Raw genomic sequence first — 21230 nt, forward strand, 5'->3', positions numbered from 1 at the left:
ATAGAAGCAGCAGCTAACGTTAGCTACGTCAAACAGCTGCTGTAACAGCACCATTTAGCATTTAAAAACCACACGTCAACGAGGCATACTGCCCCCTCTTCTTTTACTGAAGAATATTTGGGCTTATTTACTTGTTTGTGTTTTATTACTGATTTACTGGTAGTCTTCTCTGTCTGGTTTGGCAGGCTGGGCCTCTGGGGTGAAATATACAACTGACTTTTGCTAACCGCTACTACAATCTATGGGGGGGGTGGCCAGCCCTGGCCACTCTTCTCATGCCAAGCTTTTATTAGAATATTTTGGAAAACCAGGGATGTAATGTTAAATTCTATAAAGATAATAAGGCTATGCTCATTCATTATTTTCACTCTTAAGTTAAGGTTGCGGAAGCTAACTAAGGCTAACTGTAGGAGTTGGAGTTTATCAATGCTAACAGCAGGAGCTAAAGCTAACCAAGGCTAACAGCAGGAGCTGAAGTTTATCAATGCTAACAGCAGGAGCTAAAGCTAACCAAGGCTAACTGTAGGAGCTGAAGTCCATCAAGGCTAACTGTGGGAGCTGAAGCTAACCAAGGCTAACAGCAGGAGCTGAAGTTTATCAATGCTAACAGCAGGAGCTAAAGCTAACCAAGGCTAACTGTAGGAGCTGAAGTCCATCAAGGCTAACTGTGGGAGCTGAAGCTAACCAAGGCTAACAGCAGGAGCTGAAGTTTATCAATGCTAACAGCAGGAGCTAAAGCTAACCAATGCTAACAGTAGGAGCTAAAGCTAAGCAAGGCTAACTGTGGGAGCTGAAGCTAACCAAGGCTAACTGTAGGAACTGAAGCTAACCAAGGCTAACTGCAGGAGCTGAAGCTAACCGAGGCTAACGGACATCAAACTATGTGGCAGATTTGAAACGTTTGTGTTATAAAATGCTGTTGGATGGTGATGAGGTAGCCTAACCTTTTACCTCTATCGGGTTAAATGATCATCTTACTGGGGAACTCCATCAGCTAGCTGTAAATATCGACGTGTCACCTCCGGTCGTTCAGTGGGATCATTTCTCCATAAAAACGAAGGCAAACAGAAGGGACAGTGATAAAGACCCGCAGATGTGAGTTTGTCACTGTACCGTTTTTCCCCGATACAGCCAGCGTATTAAAATAATCATCTGACATGTTCAAATAATGTTTTAAGCGAGCGGCCGGACTGAGTTTTAAATTGTGCCGCCGATTGTTTTCCCTTCCGGTGGGCGTGGCTTTCGGAGTATGACGCGTTGCGGTCTGTGTCTGTGATCTCAGTACTTCCATTCACCGTGTCCAAAGCATTTGGATCGATATCTGTAATTTTATTGCTAAGAATATTGAAAAAGAGTTTAAACTTTTGGAGCGATGTGCTGCTTGGTCTCTTTGACTATAATAGAAATAAGACAAAGCCCAATGAAACATGTATTATCAATCTAATCATTCTTTTGGCTAAATTTCACATTCACAAGTGTAGGTTCACACATAGAAACCCTTTCTTTATTGCTTTCACAGTGAGATAAAGCAGTACATCAAAGACATACAATTTTCTCCTAATCAAAAGGCAATCCAAGCCATGAACGTGTGTAAACATTTTGGCATTTTCCTCTAAGACTCTTGTTCCACCTGGCAAGTTATGTCTTATTGTGCTTCTCTATTTTAAGATCTGAAATTTTATAATCTTTGCAAAGTGTTATACTTTGTGTGACATGTAATTATGTCCAAGATATGCAAACTTGTAATCTATGCTAATATTAAATAAAGTAAAAAAAAAAAAAAAGTACTTCCATTCTCCTGCCCCGGCCACACCACCTGACGCAGGATCATAAACCAGGTTTGACTCCCAGCTCACCTCCACCACCCTGACTCCACCCTTACACTCACCTGGACTCCACCCTGACTCCACCCTTACACTCACCTGGACTCCACCCTGAGTCCACCCTAGATTCTGACAGATCTTCTTTGCCATGCTTTGCCGTTTTTTCTGCCTGATTTCCTGCTGCTGCTGACCCTGCCTCTCTCTGACTCACCTGTTTTGTGGGCATCCAGGTAAATCATCTCAGCCTTTTGCCCCCGACCACGAGTTCTGTATTTTCCTTCTGGTTCTGGTTTGGTGCCGACCTGTTCTGTATGTAAAGTGCCTGGATGTAACTCTGTTATGATTTGTCGCTATATAAATAAATCTGATTTGATTCCCTCCATACCAGTCGGTGGCGGTAATGCACCGTAACATTTTGTGTCAACCGCCATTAAACCCAACAAGCGGAAGAAGAAGAAGAACATGATGACGTCTTAATCACGCGACTGCACCGCGCGCTGTTCAGACAGGAAACGTTAACGGCGGCGGACAGATCGTTTCTGATTAAAAAAAAAAAAAAAAAAAAAAAAAACACCGATATTTTCTGACTCGCTGACCCGCCGGCGGTGACCTAGCCGAGGCATGTTCAGCCCCCGCACCGCCCCGAGCTCCGGCCGCCGGCAGCAGGGCCGCTCCGTTGGGAGGAAGAGCGTCTCCGGACCGGCCAGCAGTCTGCTCTTCTCCCCGAGGAGGACGCCTCTTTCGGCGAGGTGAGAGGAAACACCGACCGGCCTGAGAGCAGGCTGAAGGCTTCACAGAGTTCACTGATCCGTCCTTACATCCACACCACACTCACAAACGCGTTCCTTGGACTGGACCAGACCCGGACCAGACCCACAAAGGTCCAGCGTGATTTCGGATATGACAGATAAAAAAAAAAACAAAAAAAAAACAAAAGACCATATTTTGACTAATCTTAGTCACATCTGGACCGGGCTGTCCAGGAGCCCAGACACTTTATACCTCATTATCGGATATGTGGAATCCTTTTTCTAATTTGTGAAAATGCAGTAAAGGTCAGACCAGGTCCACATCCAACACCACTTTACTTAGACTTGTTAAATGTGGGCAACATTTTCTTTTACAGCTACACCACATCACATCGGGTTCAGATGCCAAACACTAGAGATATGAGTCAGATCCAGACTAGATCAGCTCAGAAGCTAAGAAAACAGTAAGTCATAAACATGGTTTTTCATGTGGACTTGGTTAATACAGACATGCTGCAGATGTCATGGAGAGAAGAGAACAACAAAGGAGGTCTGCAGTGTAGACAAAAACATTACAGCATCAATATGAATAAAAACTACAATCCACGCCACCTCCTCTCCCCAACAAAGACCTGGACAGAAGACAGACCACACAAGAGACAAAGGCGGGAGCTCATTACTCACTATTGTCTATTGGAGGGAATCAAACATCAACACATCAGTCAGAGAGAGAGGACCTGGGGTGGGCTGATGGTCCTGCAGTAGTTCTGATATCGCCCAGCAGCACCTCAGACTGCTCTTAGTCCAGCTCTGTCTTAATCTAAATCTCCATCCTTCAGGTCAACACCCACCCGAGTGCAGAGCCTCGCAGCTGGTGATTTAATCAACTATGATGTCCAGACGTTCGGCTCCTCGCTGCCTGTCAAAGTGATGGAGGCACTGACGATGGCTGATGGTAAAACTGTGACTTGTAAATCTTTTATTTGGGCTAATCTTCATATTTAATGAAAGCTGCGGTGGGGGGCGTCTTCCTGCTCAGGCCCCAGTCTGCCCATCTGCTCAGATGTTTTCCAGTTTGTGTGTTTTGTTTTTTGTTTGTTGTACTTCCACGTCAGTCAATTTAAAGTTTACAGTCCTGGTTTCTTTTGTTTGTGCTTTTGGTGTTCCTGATTTCAGTTCAGTTAGTATTAATTTTGTTAGCTCCAGTAGTTCTGGGTCCACTGCCTGCCGGCTTCCATGGGGAGTGTTGTTTTTTTCAGATGAACTGTTATTAATTACTTGAACTTGGAAAATGCAGAGACCACTGTTTCTTTGTGGCATCCTCGATTTGCCGTTCTTGTCTGTTTGTGAATACAATTTCATGTTTCCCAGTATTCTCTCTGAAAGTTTTTCATTGTGTGTGTTCATCCAGCTGACGACCAGATCTCAGTGAAGGTCAACGAGAGCGGCTGGGCCTGGATGGTCTGTGGAGAGAGACTGATCATCTGGAAGATATGCCAGACTGCTGTTGCCAAGGTAAAGTCCAGCTTGTGTATCCAAAGTCTCTGGATCCTGTATGTTTCTGTGGGTTTGAGTTTATTGTGTTGACAGAATAAAGACAATCACATATTTGGATCAGATTTTTCATCAATAATGAGCAGAACTCCTGATCAGATGAAGATAGAAACTTCAGATCAGCTCTAGAATGACCCAAACACATGCTGATTATGTGGAGACTTGGTGACAATTCTATAAGGAAAACCAGTAGAAGTAGAAATGTCCTGTGACTTGGATGTTGTAAGTGCTATACAAGTGGCTCCTTTCTATTTAATAAAGAGGTCTTTCTCACCATCTGATGATGGTCTTCACCCTGTGAGAGTTTCAAGTCACCGCAAAGGTTCAACTCCTTTTTAGTTGTGTAAAAAAAATAACAACTGATGAAATAAAAAAGAATTCAGAGTCTCTGTTTTGCTGCAGCTGTCGGTGTGCAAAGAGCTGCAGCTTCCCAGCAGCGAGTACAACTACACCGCCGACCTCATAGCAGTGGCATCCGTCGCTCCTCTGGAGACAGCTGCCGTTCAGGCCATCTCCGTCCTGGCGGTGGCTACGGAGGGAACAGCTCGTTTCTGGCCCAGTCTGGCTCAGGAGGGCAACTACACAGAGACTGATGTGGATCTGGGGGATCTCTGCAACTTTGTTGTTGCTGTCAGAGTAAGAACATTTTCAGTAAATTTGGCTTATTATGATGAATGTGAAGCTGAAACCTCCAACTAACCAAACCCGATAAACTTACAACAAGCAAACACAACGTTCACAACACAATCAGCTTGTCCAGCTGAGTTTTACTCATAGCAGACAGAATATTTTAACTGTCCTCATCCCTTCCCAGGGAGGAAACTTTGTCTTGTCCTCAGTCAGGAGTCGGCTGTTGAGAGCGAGTGCAGATCCTTCAGGAAAGCTGCAGTACCGAGCTCTGCAGCAGGGTCAGGGCATGTTGTCTGGCATCGGACGCAGAGTCTCCAGCCTGTTTGGCATTCTCTCCCCGCCAGCCAACGACACCGTGAGTCATATCAAGATCACGTGACTTTTAACTGTGAAGTGCTGCAGGAAACTAAGACTCTGCTGGAGAATCCTGAGCCAACTGCTTTAAAATCTGAGTCGCCCTCTTTAGGAACCTGTTGGTGAACCTGCATCTGAATCAGTACATGTTCAGATGTCAAAATAAGAGCCCTGTCCTCATGTCTTGGATTCTCCATGTCCCTTCTTAAAAAAAATCAGTTTTTTATTGTGTAGGAGTTTGGGACGCAGCCTCGCTTGAAGCGTTTTCAGCTCAATTGAGCTGCTTTTGCTTCTGCCTGAGTTCAGATGGTGAATATCTCCAACCTGAACACGACTGTGTTTTCCCTGCAGCTCCACAGTGTGCTGTGGGCAGGCAGAGCCAGCTGCCTGTACACACTGACCAGCTCCAGTCTGAATAAATGGGAGATGGATGACAGCTGGGAGCACCAGACTCTCAGCTGGGACGCCCGGAGATCTCTGAATGAGAGCATCGCCGACGCCATCTGGGTCAGTCAGTTTCCCTCAGTGAAGTTACATAAAACTCACAGAGGTTACCAGAGATGAGAAGGCGTGTTGATTTAAACACACAACGTTATTCTAAAATAATTTCTCTCTCACCAGGGGTCAGAGAGCAACTATGAGGAGATGAAGGAGGGGGCCAATGTGGCGTATCTGGACATGAAGCTCAGCCAGTGAGTCTTCTTATTTCAAAGTTTTCTGTTCCTATAAATGAAATCCATATATAGAAAATTGTCAGAACACGTATTCTTCCGTTAAGCCCTCATTAGTCACAAACATGGTTCTGGACTGAAAGTGCTGTGTTTTCAGATCCGGACTGGTGGTTTTGGCCGCGGCCTGGCATCCGTCAGACACTCCCTGCTTGGCCTACTACTGCCTGGTTACCCTCCAGGACAATGGAGCCTCCATCTCTGAGCAGTTTACTGTGGAGGTCACCAAATACAACCCTCCATTCCAGGTCAATCTGTCTTCCAATAAGAATAATAATACACTTTTTAATGGTACCTTTCATGTCACCTCATATTGAATCAGCAATAAAACACACTATGAAAAATAAAAGGTCAATTATATTCCAATAAAGCACACAAACAATAGTATTGTAGCATGAGAGCTGATGCAGTTAGTGGACTTCTTCCCCACCTAAATCCAGTGGAGGTGAGGAGAGCTCCCTTTGGTGCTTTTTAATCACACTAATAATAATAACGCCTCATTTATAGCAGCATTAGAATAGTTTCTGAAGATATAGATGATAATAAACACTGATGAATGTTGTTTCCTCAGAGTGAGGAGGTCTTGCAGGCCACCCGGCTGGTGCTGCCTCCGTCGCCCGGCTCTATCGCCTTCCTCTACAACGATGAGCTGGTGTTCGCCTGCTCAACAGGAACTGGCAGGGCAGGACTGCCTGACGAGAAACTCAGCTTCAACTCGCCTGGTAAGAAGCGTCAGGACCTTAAAGCATAAATCAGGATCTGTTTCCCTGATGAATCCGTAATCAATGATTTTATTGGCTATAGTTCCTAAAATTTTACGGCGTTGCTGAAGATTTTGCAGAAATGAAACAGAGAGACACATTGACAATAACATATGGCAAGAAATAACATAATAACACAACGTAAATTTGACATAGCCAAGGCCATGGTGACTACGTTGTTGTGACGTCACTAAGTCCTGATGGATGGTTTAAAGGCTCAGTTTCTGAATACAGACCTTTGATACTGTCACTGTATTAACGTAGAACCTGGACTTGATTTGGAATCACAGACCACATGGAGGTCTACCTTTACGATATATGGACCTTGAAGCTCCACTTTTGGACTGTATTTAAACTCTGGTTGAAGCTCTCTGTCTCTGTCTGTCCAGGTGATGGTGTTCGTGGAGGAGGCTGCTGCGCCAACCTGCCGGTGTTTTTCTCCCAGAACAGCGGCCTGGTGGCGGTGGTGGCCCGAGAGCGCGCCTCCATCCTCCCGGAGACCATGGAGGACTCTCTGTGCTCCTCACTGGCTGCAGCTCCGGAGGTAAAACGGAAAGCTGGCAGCTGAAATACAGATTATTAACGTAATATTAACGCCCAATATTCATATCATAACATCAGGACACATTTCTCTGTCTGGCTTTCGTTCTTCAAATCCTTTGGGAGTGTTAAGAGTCTTTAAGTTTTAATTCTGTGAACCTTTAGAACCCCTGAAACAGCCAGATGTGCACACAGCTGGTCTCAGCCTTTTTCAAGACTCTCCGCTGTGTCATGTGACTTTTACTGTCTGTTCCTCAGGTTTCAGCCATGGAGACTCCGACCAGAGCCGAGCCTGTCGCTCAGGAGGACAAGACCAAACTGCTGAAGGCGGCCTTCCTGCAGTTCTGTCGGTGCGTCGAATAAATAATTAAGGAAAAACTATTATTTCTTTAATCGTGACAGTGGACACAGCGTCTTGTTGTGCAGCATTAGTTTTCCTGTGAAAAGGTGATTTATATAAATTAAAGATCTGATAAATTATTAAAATACTTAAAGTACAAAATTAGAGTATTGTGGAAAAGTTGAGTTTTATCAACTCAGTGAACTTTCTTCAATGTTACATTCCTTCCTCCTTTTGTGCTTTGTCTGTAGATGGAAAAAAATCTAGTATTTTGGGTCTTCGTTCATTCCTGATGAACTTGGATATTGATCTAGATGTTGATGTACATGTGACCGCAGTGAAGGACGATTTAGTGTCTGATTCTGTGACTGAAAATGTTGCTGTGCGTCAGGAATGACCTGGTCGGAGCTCAGACGGTCACAGATGAGCTCTTCCCCACCGACGGTGACGGAGAGGAGGGGGCAGAGCTGGACGCCGTGGTGACTCAGATCAATCTGGACCTGGTGGATGACTACCCAGCCTCGGACCCCCGCTGGGCCGAATCTGTCCCTGATGGTGAGACGGAGGGGGGTGGGGCTGAAAACAGAGCAAAAGCTGCCTGATGAAACGTTTCTCTGTATTTTCACTGATGTGAAAACAGCTTGAAGCTGAATGTCGTTTGTCTCATACCACACTTTGTAACTTTACTGGGACAAAATCAGGATAGCAAGTAAATTGTCTAACAAATACGGTTGAAAGAAAATCTAAAAAAGATAAATGTGATAAAATAACCTGAAGATGATTTTTTTAATGTAATGAAAGTGTTTGTGTGTCCAGAGAGCGTCGGCTTTCCTCTCACCTCCCTCATCATCCTCCACCAGCTGGAGGACAAGATGAAGGCTCATGGCTGCTTCATGGACTTCCTGCTCCAGGTTAGTACACACGCTGAAGAACCTTAAACCTTCATTCTATCTACTGACAATCAGGAGGTGTAAAAGGAATCAGATGGTGTTGAAGTCTATGGGAAATGTCCCTACTCCTCCTCAGTAAACGTTTTCCTGATGAGTTTATGATCTCAGTCTCTAGTTTACAGTCTTCAATACAACTACTTTACGTGATATAAATGAAAAAAGAACAAAATGTGTTATCACTTTCACCTGGACCTCCTTTTAAAAAATAACCAATCATGTCTGAGGTGATCGTCTCTCTCTGTCAGGTGGGTCTGCTGGATCGCCTCGGTCAGGGGATGGTGCGTTCGTCTCCCATGGCGACCCGGCTGCTGCTGTGCGAACACGCCGAGAAGCTGCAGGCGGCCATGGTGCTGAAGAACCACCACACCAAACACACAGAGCTGGTCAACCGAGCCATTGGTGCCGCACTGCAGAGGAACAACGCCACCGTGCCGCCCAGCTTAACCGCCGCTGACGTCTTCTTCAGAGAGGTGTGTGCTCTTTCCTGTCAGCACCAGCTTTATGGAACGCTGCTGGGCTGATGTTTGGTTTGTGTTTTTCCTCCACAGGTGTCTCAGATCTCCTCAGTGTTTGACTGCCTGCTGGAGGAGGAGGAGCGAAGTCTCAAGGAGAACCCGGTGGACTCGGTCCAGTGGGCCGAGGTGGTTCTCACAGTCAACAGCATCATCAAGGTAAACGCACCGCTCAACGCTTCATGAAGCTCGTCATGTGCCGCCAGAGAGGGAAGACAGCAGCACCAACATGAACTTCTGTGTGTACGTGTGCAGGACATGCTCCAGTCTGCTGGTCAGTACAGGGAAACTAAGGCCTCCATGTACAGAGCTCCTGAAAGTTCAGCTGCAGAGCCGGAGTACGTCCCCTGGACAGGTAACGCAAATAAAACACCTCATTCAGACTGGTGAGCAGTTTTATGTACACAACTGAAACAATCACACATTGGCAGAACATTGTCACACACACCGCTCAGATTCTGTCCTGAAGGAAGAAATGGCCTGGCAGGCGTCGGACTGCACTGTTCCCATGAAATCTGCTTCAATGGGAACAATGACAGTGCAGTCACTGAATTCTTTTTTACTCACTGCTACAGTTTCTAAGGCTGAGCTGAAAAAGCCACAGTGAACTTTACAGCCTTCCAACCAAAAAGCTGAACGGTCGGGTGGTGTGGTCAAAACATTAGTTTCATTTTGATGTGACATTTTACAGGCATGTGTCTGACGTCCAGAGATTCAGTTTGTGGTCTTCAGCTTCTTTAATCTTCATCCTCCTACATGGAGTTATAAACATTCGAAGCAGTCTCTCCACATGCTGGTGCCTGTTATAGTACAATGAGATATTAACCCCCTCCCTCCCACCCTGTCCTGCCCCTTCAGCGTCCGGCGGTGTGGGCGGAGTTCGCACTGTAATCTCCCGGCAGCACGAGATCATCCTGCGCTCAGTGTACCCGCACGCCGACTCGACGCTCCGCAGCGCCCTGTGCGAGCAGCTGGTGGCGCTGCTGGACATCTATCTAGGTGGCTGGGTGGCCCAGCTGACCTCCCTGCAGCAGCAGAGGCCCCCAGGGGCCCAGCAGGAGCGTTATAACAGTCTGGAGATGGAGTACAGCCAGCGGCGCTCTGAGCTGCTGCAGCCACTGTGTAAGAAGAAAGTCTGTTTTTTAAACCCGATTTGTATCAAATGTTAAATTAACCTTTTTGTTTTCATTCTGAACCCAAAAATAATACATTCACTCATCTGTTATTCTAGTGAGTCTCTGTTTGTGTTGACATTGTGTATCTGTGTTGCAGTGGAGTTGGGCCAGTACCAGTGGGTGGCAGCACTGGCTGAGAAATACTGCGACTTCGACATCCTGGTTCAGATGTGTGAACAGACGGACAACCAGAGCCGCCTGCAGCACTACATGGCCAAGTTCGCAGACCAGGTACACAAGAAACAGCTCAGTCTGGATCGGTCCGGCTCGGTCCACGATGTCAAGGTCAGGCCTGATCAGTCTGGATCGGTCCGGCTCGGTCCAGGATGTCAAGGTCAGCCCCGATCAGTCTGGATCGGTCCGGCTCGGTCCACGATGTCAAGGTCAGGCCTGATCAGTCTGGATCGGCCCGGTTCGGTCCACGATGTCAAGGTCAGGCCTGATCAGTCTGGATCGGTCCGGCTCGGTCCAGGATGTCAAGGTCAGGCCTGATCAGTCTGGATCGGTCCGGCTCGGTCCACGATGTCAAGGTCAGGCCTGATCAGTCTGGATCGGCCCGGTTCGGTCCACGATGTCCAGGTCAGGCCTGATCAGTCTGGATCGGTCCGGCTCGGTCCACGATGTCCAGGTCAGGCCTGATCGGTCCGGCTCTGTCCAGGATGTCCAGGTCAGGCCTGATCAGTCCGGATCGGTCCGGCTCGGTCCAGGATGTCAAGGTCAGGCCTGATCAGTCTGGATCGGTCCGGCTCGGTCCAGGATGTCAAGGTCAGGCCTGATCAGTCTGGATCGGTCCGGCTCGGTCCACGATGTCCAGGTCAGGCCTGATCGGTCCGGCTCTGTCCAGGATGTCCAGGTCAGGCCTGATCAGTCTGGATCGGTCCGGCTCGGTCCAGGATGTCAAGGTCAGGCCTGATCAGTCTGGATCGGTCCGGCTCGGTCCACGATGTCAAGGTCAGGCCTGATCAGTCTGGATCGGCCCGGTTCGGTCCACGATGTCCAGGTCAGGCCCGATCAGTCCGGATCGGTCCGGCTCGGTCCACGATGTCCAGGTCAGGCCTGATCAGTCTGGATCGGTCCGGCTCGGTCCAGAATGTCCAGGTCAGGCCTGATGAGTCTGGATCGGCCCGGCTCGGTCCAGACCTGCCCCAGACTATAGCCCATGTGTTTGGTTTTTTTATGAACATTAAAGCTCCATTTATTAAGAGCTCCAAAAAAACAGTTAAATTTTTTAGTGAAGCACAAATGATAAGAATAGAAGAGAGCCTTTTATTTTGAAAGGCATGAATAGGCATTGAATTCTGGGATGCACCTTTCACATTTACGCTACATTAACGCGTTATTTTAGCGTCCTTCAGCGCTCACACAGCTTCAGTGTCTTTTCGTTTCCTGCCGCGGCTGCTCGGTGACTGACTGCCACACGTGTCACTTCCTGCTGCAGAACTTCGCTGACTTCCTGTTCCGCTGGTACATGGAGAAGGGGAAGAGGGGGAAGCTGCTGTCTCAGCCGGCCGCTCAGCACCAGCAGCTCGCCAGCTTCCTGCAGGCGCATCAGCACCTGAGCTGGTTACACAACATCCACGTCCACGACTACCACAGCGTACGACACACGTTTTTACCCTCCTCTGTCTTTTCCTTCCTTCCTTCCTTCCTTCCTTCCTTCCTTTCTTCCACCCTATCAGCTGCCACAGTTCCTCCCTCCTTTCCTTCATGTCTTTGTTCGTTTCCTTCCTTGCCTTCTTCCTTTCCTTTGTTTCCTCCTTCCTTCCTTTAACAGTATAAATAAACAGACCCAGTTCACCGACACAGTGTTTCTTTCATGTTTCAACACTTCATCACACCACAGCAGAAACTAGACACACACACACACACAATCGTGCTACAATTTCCTTCCTTCTTTCGAGGTGTACTCTGTGTTTAACACACACACAAACCTTTATCTTGTGGGTTGAGTCTCTTATGTTGTTGTTGTTGTTGTTGTTGTTGTTGTTAAAATGTTTTCTTTTCTACTGTAATTTTGATATTTTATCTTTATTTCTCTCCTAAAACTGAAAATGATTTATTCAATAATTCATTTTCATCACAGTGAGTTTTCATTTTCATTGGCTGTTGTTTATCTTGAGTGTGTTTCTCTATATATTTGTTTATTTACAGCTTATATTTGTTTCCTGTAATGGTTTCCTTCAGGTAGAATTTGAAGGGTTGGAGGTCAAAATTTCATTTATTTGGGGTTATTTTAATTGATTGATTGATCATCAATCATCAGACTAAAAGTTTCTGGGTTGTGCAGTGTCACTTTGTGATGACACGGTGTCTCGTGCCCCCCCAGGCCCACCGGACTCTCTACAGCCAGGCCAACATGGAGACGCGTTACTTCGTGAAGAAGAAGACGCTGCTGGCTCTCAGTAAGCTCACGGCGCTGGCATCTGACCTGCCAGAGGACAGAGTCAACAAAGAAGTGGACGGTAAAAACTTTTCAGAACATTCAACACGGTTGCTGTTGGAGAATGACATAATTCAATGATCAGCTTGTGTTAGAAAACAGTGTATTAAGTCGATAAACACTCCGTCCAATCAGACATCGTGGAGCAGGAGCGTTTCCTTCTGCATCAGGAGACGCTGCCTCGACAGCTGCTGGAGGAGAAGCAGCTGAACCCCGACACCATGCCGCTGCTGAGCGCCCACAACCTCATACAGGTGAACACACCTTTTCCTTCCTGTGTCATTCAGTCCGTTTCAGACGCTGACTGGGTGTTTTTACATCAGAAACCTGAACCTGAAGAGTCTTTTATCATCTAGTTTGACCAGTATTTAGTTCAGCCGCTCGCAGCTGCGATGAGGATGAGGAGGATGTGACGTCATAATCATCATTGTTTATCCCAGTGCGTGGAAATGACTCACCTCAGTGTCTCCTCCTCTGCAGCTCTACATCTGTGACGACAACAGATTAGCGAACGAGTATGACTACAAGAAGGCTCTGGATCTGCTGGAGTACATCGACAAGGTCGCTTCCTGTTTTTGCTGAGCTCTGTCAGTTTGAGGTTGGACTCATCAGCCGGTTGAAAGTCAACTTGTGTGGATTTTGTGTTTTTGTTGCAGGAAGACGTGGCGGACATCGACTCGCTGAAGTGTGAGATCTTTGGCAAAGCACTCAGGAGAGATGAGTAAGTTTGTGTTCCTCTGCTCCCTGAACTGAAGCAGCACCTCATTTTAAACCAAAAAGACTGACTCTGCCGCCGTTAGTCTTTCTCCAACTGCCTCAGACCAGGGAATAAAAATCACACCAAAATAACTGTGCTGCTGCTCCCGTGGTGTTCTGGAAAGTTCCTCGGTCGGCGATAAAACCAGAAACACAAATTTAGTCCCGGGAATCAAACGCCACCTCATTGTCTCACAATCTGCGAGACAGGGGCTGTTCTTAATGTGACGTTATAAATATCATATCTCTGAATGCACCACAAGTGACAGTTGTGGTGATGTCATCATAGTGAAACTTCTCACTTCCTGTTGTGTTGGAGACTTCATTTCCTCTCTAACGTCAGCTGATCATTTCACATTCATGGTGAAACAAACTGAAGAATGAATCAGAGTTTGAATGTACAGATGAGTGACGACACGTGGCCCTGAACGTCTCACAATAAGTTCACAATAAGCACTAAAGATTTGAACTCGTGTGCTCGGAGGCCCTGGTGGTCCGGGGCTCATTCAGACTGTTGTGATTTCATTCTGATACTCTCGTCTCTCAGCTGGTCCTCGGCTGACGGGAACGACGACCCTCTGGAAGCCGCCAAGGACAGCGTGTTTGTCAAGATCCTCCTCAAACTCATCCAGGAAGGTGAGAGTCGCTGCTGAACCTGAGCCGGAGTGGGCGGGGCCACGTCGTCCACATCATGTGACCGGCTCAACTGTTTGTCTTTCAGGCGTCCCGCTGCAGACGTACCTACCCGACGTCAAAGACCTGCTGGAGTCCGACGACCTGAGCAGTTTGAGATCCAAACCCTTCTTTGAATTTGTGCTTCGAGCCAATTATGAACATTATCTCCAGACCCAGATGTGATGCTGACAGCTGCTGCTCTTCAGCTTCCTTCTGCATCTGCACGGTTTTTCCTCTTCTCCTTTGAATCGTTTCTAAATAAATGTGGATTATTTCTGTAGTTGGGTTCTGGTGTTAACATCCAAACATTTTGTCTGGTGGAAAAGTTATCTAATGACATCTAGTGGTGTTTGTGACGCAGTGCAGGCAGCATTTATGAACACATTTACTAAGTAATGTACATTAGAAATGAAAAATGAGCGGATACCTGTGTTGCTAACACTGAAACCTGTCTGCACTGTAATGGGCTGAAGAGAACTCTGAGCTGTCTCACTAATGAACGTGAACAGGTACAGGCTCAAATTAACAAGAAATAAAAACGTTTTGACCGGGACCTCAGATCTGGATCAGAGCCGTGACAGAATCTGGCCCGCATTACTCAGGACTCCCTCCTGTGTGGTGGCGAGGGCCAGATGTTGATTATAAATAGATGTGGACTCCTTGGCTGCCACGCTGATCCGCTTCCTCAGTCTGCAGATGGACTTCAGCGTCCAGCTCGGCCAGAAATAGAGAAAGTAGGTTAGACTGCAGACTCCAGCTCCACGTTAAACCAGGTCTGATGTAGCAAGCGTAGTTTCACCAAAAACACATCTGGGTCGAAACATTCAGTCCTTCATCCTCCCTGAACAACAACACAATTTATTTACACTCACATTAATATCTGCACACAAACATTTTTTTGACAATGTTCTGTATTGAATTAACACTCATCCTAATTTAACACAGTCAATACAGATATTTTATTTATTTTCTTTTTTTACATTTTAAAGTTTGGATCGTTTCGTCTGAAACTTGAAAACAGACGATGTGAAAAAAAGGCCATAAGCTGCAGAGGTCAGAGGTCACACATTTAGAGAACAATAAATCAATCCCTCTGGGGTGTGTATTGTGTTTGTGTGTCTGTCGGTGTTAGCTCAGCTGGCCCCTCTGGTTCGATCCTGGTCTCAGGTGTGTGTATGTTGTGTTGTGGTGTGTGGGCATGGTCTGCTCCCTCTCCTTAAAGAGATACGGCGGAAGGGCCGGCTGAATTCCTGCAGGATCACCGAAGGAGGGGCCATTTCAGGGGCCATTTAAGGGGCCGGGGGCCCTGACCGGCACCTTCAGCTGGGACTTCACTATCACCAGAGAACCGCACAGAAAACTGGAGTTTAAATTAAAACTGCTGTCAGAAGAGGAACTGTTTTGTGAGGTTTGTTTAAATTGATTACACAGATTTTTGTTTTAAACTAGATTTTTTGTTCAAAAGAAGAGTATGTATGAAACTATATTTATAATCTATAATTTAGTCCCAAATAGAGAAAGACAAAACGTTTGTACTTCACCACAGTTTAAACACTTCAGATGTCGGATTTTATGAGGAGTTCTAGAAGGCATCATCACACTGACAGTTGATGAGATTTATCTGAAATTATTCATCCAGAATAAACTGAAGAAGATCTGAGTTCACTTCCTGTTTAATCCAACAGCAGCAAAAATACTTTCTGACTGTGACAGTAAAACAAACACTCCAATTATCACTCCATTATCAAAGCGATAACAGAAGTCTCCCCGTCTAAAATGGTTTTCATTCTGAAATCATTTGTCATAAAAAGGTGTCAGGCCTGTGAACTGTTGGTTTTGTGTTGACTGAAGATGGGGTGTCCTCTCTCCGCTGGTCAGTCTTCCCCCTGCAGGATCTGCAGTCATGTGTGACGACGATGAAACGACCGGCCTGGTGAAGGCTGGCTTCGGAGGCAACGTGTGAAACGAATAAAGTCCTGAAATATGAAACACTACATTTCCCATGATGCAACACCAGAGCGCCTCCCTGTTATCCTAAATGGTGTTTTGGCCCTTTAAAAGTCTTACGTCACAGTCGTGCTCAGCAGGTGTTCTCACCTGTTGGCTTCACCGACAGACGCCAGCGCGCATGCGCACTCATGTCTTCAGGACAATTTTTACTTTTTTGATTTTTGTTCAGTTTTCCCGAAAAGTTGACTCCATAAAGGCAGAGCTGAACCGGAAGTGCAGGATTTTTCTCTGTCGAAAAAAAGATCCTGCTGAGGAATAACAATCTAATCCAGGTGATTTTAAAAAGACCTACTTTGATCACATCCTGTTTCAGACACACAAACAAACAAACAGAAAGCCTTCACTGATTATTTATTCACTTTATTTCCTCAGCTGAGTTCACTGAACTAAAACATCTGCAGCCGCTGATAAAGCTGCTCCCTGTTTCCGGGACAAGCTGGAAGAGAAAACGGGTCAGAATCATTTCAGAACTGAGACAATTTTTTTATTTTATTTATTTGTTTTTTTAAGGCCTCCCTTTAAATGCGTTTATTTTGAAAGCCTTGACCGGAAGCGGTGCACCGTATTTATGCTCCGCCGCGAAAACCCCCCTTAGTCAGACAGATCCACGGAGGACGGACCGGAAGAACCGGAACCGGGATCGGGACCAGGACCGGGCGCAGGACCAGGACCAGAGACCGGAGACCGGAGACCAGGACCGGGACCGGGACCGGAACCGGAATCAGGACCAGAGACCGGAGACCAGGACCAGACCGGACCAGACCGGACCAGACCGGAGACCAGGACCAGGACCAGACCGGGACCAGACCGGACCAGACCGGAGACCAGGACCGGGACCGCTCTGGAATGAGGTCTGGGTGAGTCTTGAGATATTTAATAAGAAGAAGTGAATGTTGTGGTAGCTTCAGTATTTACGGCGTTCAGACCAGTAATCAGTAATCAGTAATCAATAATCAGCAATCAATAATCAAACTATCAAACTAAAATCAATAATTAAACATCACACACGGTGCTTCACCTGCAGATCACCGGCAGTGAGGATCGGTAACCGGTCAGACTGATCAATAATGGATGTACTTTATCTTCATTAAGGAAAGAGGAAACCTGTGTGTGTGTGTGTGTGTGTGTGTGTGTGTGTGTGTCAGTGAGTGTCTGTGTGTGTGTGTCAGTGAGTGTGTCTGTGTCTGTGTGTGTGTGTGTGTGTGTCAGTGTGTGTGTGTGTGTGTGTGTGTGTCAGTGTGTGTGTCTGTGTCTGTGTGTGTGTGTGTGTCAGTGTGTGTGTGTCTGTGTGAGTGTGAGTGTGTGTGTGTGTGTGTGTGTGTGTGTCAGTGTGTGTCTGTGTGTGTCAGTGAGTGTGTCTGTGTGTGTGTGTCAGTGTGTGTGTCTGTGTGTGTGTGTGTGTGTCAGTGTGTGTGTGTGCCAGTGTGTGTGTCAGTGTGTGTCTGTGTGTGTCAGTGTGTGTGTGTCTGTGTGTGTCAGTGTGTGTGTGTGCCAGTGTGTGTGTCAGTGTGTGTCTGTGTGTGTCAGTGTGTGTGTGTGTAGGCGGACTGACTGAAATAGATCAGCTGAGTATTATGAGCCTCAATCCCCACCGTAATCTGTTATGGGGGCGGGGCCTGCAGGTAGACCACACCCACCAGGTGGATCCCTCCACACTGAATCTGAATTGTGAGTCTGTTTTGGTGTGTTGAGATCTGAAGGTCCACCCGCTGTCTCTTGTGTTGTGTTGTTGTTGTTGTTGTTGTTGTTGTTGTTCTTTAGTGAAGCTCCTCCTTCCTGTTTCCAGAACCGGACCCCGTCGTTAAGGAGAACCATGGTGACCAAGAAGATCCGGACGGAGTACATGAAGAAGTTCAGAGACCCCAAATGGGAGACGTTTTCCAAATGCTACGAGGACTCGGTGCAGTACCGGCTGAGCCGCCGGCTGATGGAGCATTCCCACAAGCCCTGGATCTGGGAGGGCTGGGACGGCGGCTCCGACTGCAGCGGCCGGTCCACGCCCCGGCCGACCAGGAACAGGGTGGCCCCCCTGTCCCTCCCCCTGCCGCCGTCCTCAGAGGGGAGGCTGAAGACCGGCCCGGACCCGAGGACGCCGCCTGAGCAGCCGGACCCGGGAGCTGGAGACACCGGAGCTGGAGACACCGGAGCTGGAGACACCGGAGCAGGAGATCCGGGAGCTGGAGACACCGGAGCTGGAGACACCGGAGCAGGAGATCCGGGAGCTGGAGACACCGGAGCAGGAGATCCGGGAGCTGGAGACACCGGAGCTGGAGACACCGGAGCTGGAGATCCGGGAGCTGGAGACACCGGAGCTGGAGATCCGGGAGCTGGAGACACCGGAGCTGGAGACACCGGAGCTGGACACGCCGGAGCTGGACACGCCGGACCGAGGACAGGTGAGGACAGACAGAATGGGTTCCGGTGTGTCCCCTGGCGGTGTGCGGGACTCGGCAGCACAGATTTTAGTGTTTCTGTCTCTCACGTTTTGTTGCTGTTTGCAGAAAATGGCGGCTCGGTGGACATCAGAGGACTTTCAGACGGGCCGGCCGACACGCCGTCTTCCGACGGGCAGCCGGTGAACCCGCCGCCGAGACGGCGTCACCGCCGCCGCACGTCGAGCTCCGTGTCTGGAGACCGAGACGGTTCCCAGGACGACAAATCAGCCGTCCTCCGGAAGCTGCCCCGAGCAAAGAGTCAGCCACCGGACCGGACCGGCAGACAGACGGCGGTCCGGAGGACTCCCGATGACGTAAGACTGCCGCCTAATACTGTTTCCATGGTGACCATCCGGAAACTTTAGCGTCTGTTCAGTAACCTCTGACCTCTGACCCCTTCACCTTCAGAGACCAACACCACAAATACACACGATCATCAGTAATCTCATTTATATCTACTTTAAAAACGGCCGTCTCCGGTTTCTCCCGTCAGGCCCGGCGGACCTCCAACCTGGAGCGGCGGCGGGCTCGCTCGGCCGACCTGGAGAAGATGGTGCGGTCGCGGCTGATGGCGGTGGAGGACCGCTGGATGACGGAGTACATGCGCTGCTTCTCCGCCCGGCTGTTCGGACCTCCGGAACCGCGGCGTCTCATCAGCAGAGAAAAACGCTGACAAACAGACCGCTTTGGACTGAGAGATCAGAGCATGGAAACTTTTATTCAGCTGTGGATCTGGTTTCCACCACAAAGGACCAAACCGGAATATTTTTGATATTTGAGTATTTTAAGACTAAAACTAACGTTCTCGATGGTTTATCAGAAATAAAGAAGGAAGGAAATCTAAACAAGATACTTTCAAAGTAAAAGCTATATTTAAGATGTGCAGCTTTACATTCATGTCAGTTTTAGTAAAGCAAAGGAAGAATAAGAATAATAATAATAATAATAATAATAATTCAGATCTGAGGACTGTTAAATGTTTCTGACTCTTTTTTATCACCTGTGAAGGTAAAATGGTGCTTTTCTTTTAACAATAACTTATTTCTCCAAACGGCTTTTTGGACTTGTCATGAAAAAGTTCATAGATTCTGATATCTTTGTGGAAAACTTTTAAATAAGTTGTTGATAGTTTAGTAAAATGTAGTTTTGCTGATTTGTTCTGAAACACAAAGACTGAAATCTTAAATTCTGAATATTTACTGACATGATAAAGTTGTTACACAAATATTTTCTTCATTCAAGAAATTAAGAGTTTAAAAACTAAATTTGCAATGTTTTAAAGAAATTAGATTTCCTGGTAAGGTTGATATAATTTAGTGCTTAAAATTCCAGCTAATCAGTTTTATTGTTCTCTCTTTGAATCATTTATGAATCATTCCGACTTTAGAATTCCAAAAAAAAGTGAAAAATACTTCAGATGTCTTGTTTTGTCTGACACTAAAAATCAAAGATCTTTTTATGTTATCGGCTTTAAAAAATGGAAAACGTCTATCAGTTGACTAACTTTTGCAGCTTAAACAACAAAATTTTGAAAATGAAGAAGTTCAAATGATCCAGTTTTACATCATATAAGTCAGCGTCAACTTTGAAATAGCTACGTTTATTTTAAGTCTTTCATAGATCTGTAGAGAAAATAAATAAATAGTTAAGGAATTAAAGGATTCTTTACGTCTTCAGGCTGTTTAAACTCAGTAAAGAGGAAAATCTTTTATCCGTTTCCATCAAATCAAAGTGGATGAAGAGAAATAAAACATTCAGTTTGTGGTGAAGAACAACTAAAATTTTAAATTCAACGATTGAGTTCACTGAGAATGTCCAACTATTCTTCATGTTTGTTTACCACCTTTCACACTGATGACGATGTCTGAAGGAAACCCAGTGTTAGTTTAACGTTTTGTGGATAAAAACATGAAATGATTTCACTTCCAAAAATCTATTTCAATCAGGAAATGTACACTTAGTTTTAAATTTAACCGAGTTCTTGAATGTTTACATTTGTATTGTGAAACTTTAATTCCCTTTTAGTACGTGTTTGTTTTTTATAGCTCACCAGATGAAAGCTGAACTCTTAACTAATGTACATTTGTAAAGAATCTAAATTCTCCAGTGAAAATATAGATTTTATATGTTTTCTCTGAACGGCAGCTTCCGATTTAATTTAAAGTTCTATTTACAGCCACAGTGTTTAGAAACCATATTAAATGATTATTTTACTTCTAAATATAAAAAAGGGATTTACTGTGAGGTGACCAAAAAAAAAAAAAAAAAACTAAGAAGAAAGAAGTTTCCATCTGAAGTATAGAAATTTAAAAGAGCTCTTTTAAAATGACCTGAAGCATCTTTGCTACTCGTGTGTTTGTGCGTTTGTGTGTGTTGAGACAATCAGGAGTATTTCAACTCGCTGACAGGAATTATGGGAAACCTCAGATTTAAGCTACAGACGAGGAGGAACGTTTCTTTATAACTTGACTTTGAATTATTTCCAATGTGGTTTCTTGATTATGTAATTTGTTTATGTCTGAATATGTATTCACATTTTACATCCAATGTTTACACTTCTGTTCACATGCACAATGATTTATTTTTGTCCTTTGGGAGTCTGCTTTGAATAAGTCCTGTCTTCACATTAAGGCATTAAATTATTCCACCAAATTCATTCAACACAATTCAACTTCTGTTTTAGGTTGTTTTTTTTTTTTTTCCCCTAACTTTAAACTGTTTTAATGTTGTTGCTGCCAACCACTTTTTAAAGGTTTCGGCAGAAGCTACGTAGCTGATGTTAGCATTAGCAGCTTTTT

At 46.1% G+C, this 21230-nt stretch overlaps 2 protein-coding genes across 5 annotated transcripts; both read left to right on the forward strand.

Annotated features, from left to right (window-relative positions):
• Positions 1-2351: 2351 nt before the first annotated feature.
• nup133 (nucleoporin 133) lies at positions 2352-16645 on the forward strand. Of its 2 annotated transcripts, XM_029516991.1 has the most exons (27): positions 2353-2572; positions 3412-3527; positions 3984-4087; positions 4529-4762; positions 4941-5111; positions 5462-5617; positions 5732-5802; positions 5939-6086; positions 6410-6560; positions 6989-7143; positions 7398-7489; positions 7871-8034; positions 8296-8390; positions 8675-8899; positions 8978-9100; positions 9197-9296; positions 9800-10063; positions 10214-10347; positions 11555-11713; positions 12443-12578; positions 12692-12810; positions 13037-13117; positions 13213-13277; positions 13860-13948; positions 14034-15395; positions 15866-16269; positions 16370-16645. In XM_029516991.1, exons 1-25 carry the CDS (start codon positions 2445-2447, stop codon positions 14168-14170), a joined length of 3417 nt encoding a protein of 1138 aa, XP_029372851.1. In that variant the 5' UTR covers positions 2353-2444; the 3' UTR covers positions 14171-15395; positions 15866-16269; positions 16370-16645. The 2 variants fall into 2 exon arrangements, with proteins under 2 accessions (XP_029372773.1, XP_029372851.1); XM_029516913.1 differs by lacking the exons at positions 15866-16269; positions 16370-16645 and having other exon boundaries at positions 2352-2572; positions 14034-14170.
• On the forward strand, positions 16545-20744 carry ccsapa (centriole, cilia and spindle-associated protein a). Of its 3 annotated transcripts, none has more exons than XM_029495963.1 (4): positions 16545-16854; positions 17784-18393; positions 18499-18746; positions 18926-20744. In XM_029495963.1, exons 2-4 carry the CDS (start codon positions 17811-17813, stop codon positions 19103-19105), a joined length of 1011 nt encoding a protein of 336 aa, XP_029351823.1. In that variant the 5' UTR covers positions 16545-16854; positions 17784-17810; the 3' UTR covers positions 19106-20744. The 3 variants fall into 3 exon arrangements, with proteins under 3 accessions (XP_029351823.1, XP_029351657.1, XP_029351737.1); XM_029495797.1 differs by having other exon boundaries at positions 16800-16848; XM_029495877.1 differs by lacking the exon at positions 16545-16854 and adding an exon at positions 17619-17665.
• The last annotated feature ends 486 nt before the right edge of the window (positions 20745-21230 follow it).

This window comes from Echeneis naucrates, chromosome 1 (genome assembly GCF_900963305.1).
Source record: "Echeneis naucrates chromosome 1, fEcheNa1.1, whole genome shotgun sequence".
Lineage (NCBI taxonomy): Eukaryota > Metazoa > Chordata > Actinopteri > Carangiformes > Echeneidae > Echeneis > Echeneis naucrates.

Coding starts and splice junctions, on each gene's coding strand:
- nup133 (XM_029516913.1), top strand. CDS start 2,445: ATGTTCAGCCCCCGCACCGCCCCGAGCTCCGGCCGCCGGCAGCAGGGC. Junction 6,087..6,409: donor AATACAACCCTCCATTCCAG/GTCAATCTGTCT, acceptor TTGTTTCCTCAG/AGTGAGGAGGTCTTGCAGGC. Junction 11,714..12,442: donor ACGTCCACGACTACCACAGC/GTACGACACACG, acceptor GTGCCCCCCCAG/GCCCACCGGACTCTCTACAG.
- ccsapa (XM_029495963.1), top strand. CDS start 17,811: ATGGTGACCAAGAAGATCCGGACGGAGTACATGAAGAAGTTCAGAGAC. Junction 18,394..18,498: donor ACACGCCGGACCGAGGACAG/GTGAGGACAGAC, acceptor TGCTGTTTGCAG/AAAATGGCGGCTCGGTGGAC. Junction 18,747..18,925: donor TCCGGAGGACTCCCGATGAC/GTAAGACTGCCG, acceptor TTCTCCCGTCAG/GCCCGGCGGACCTCCAACCT.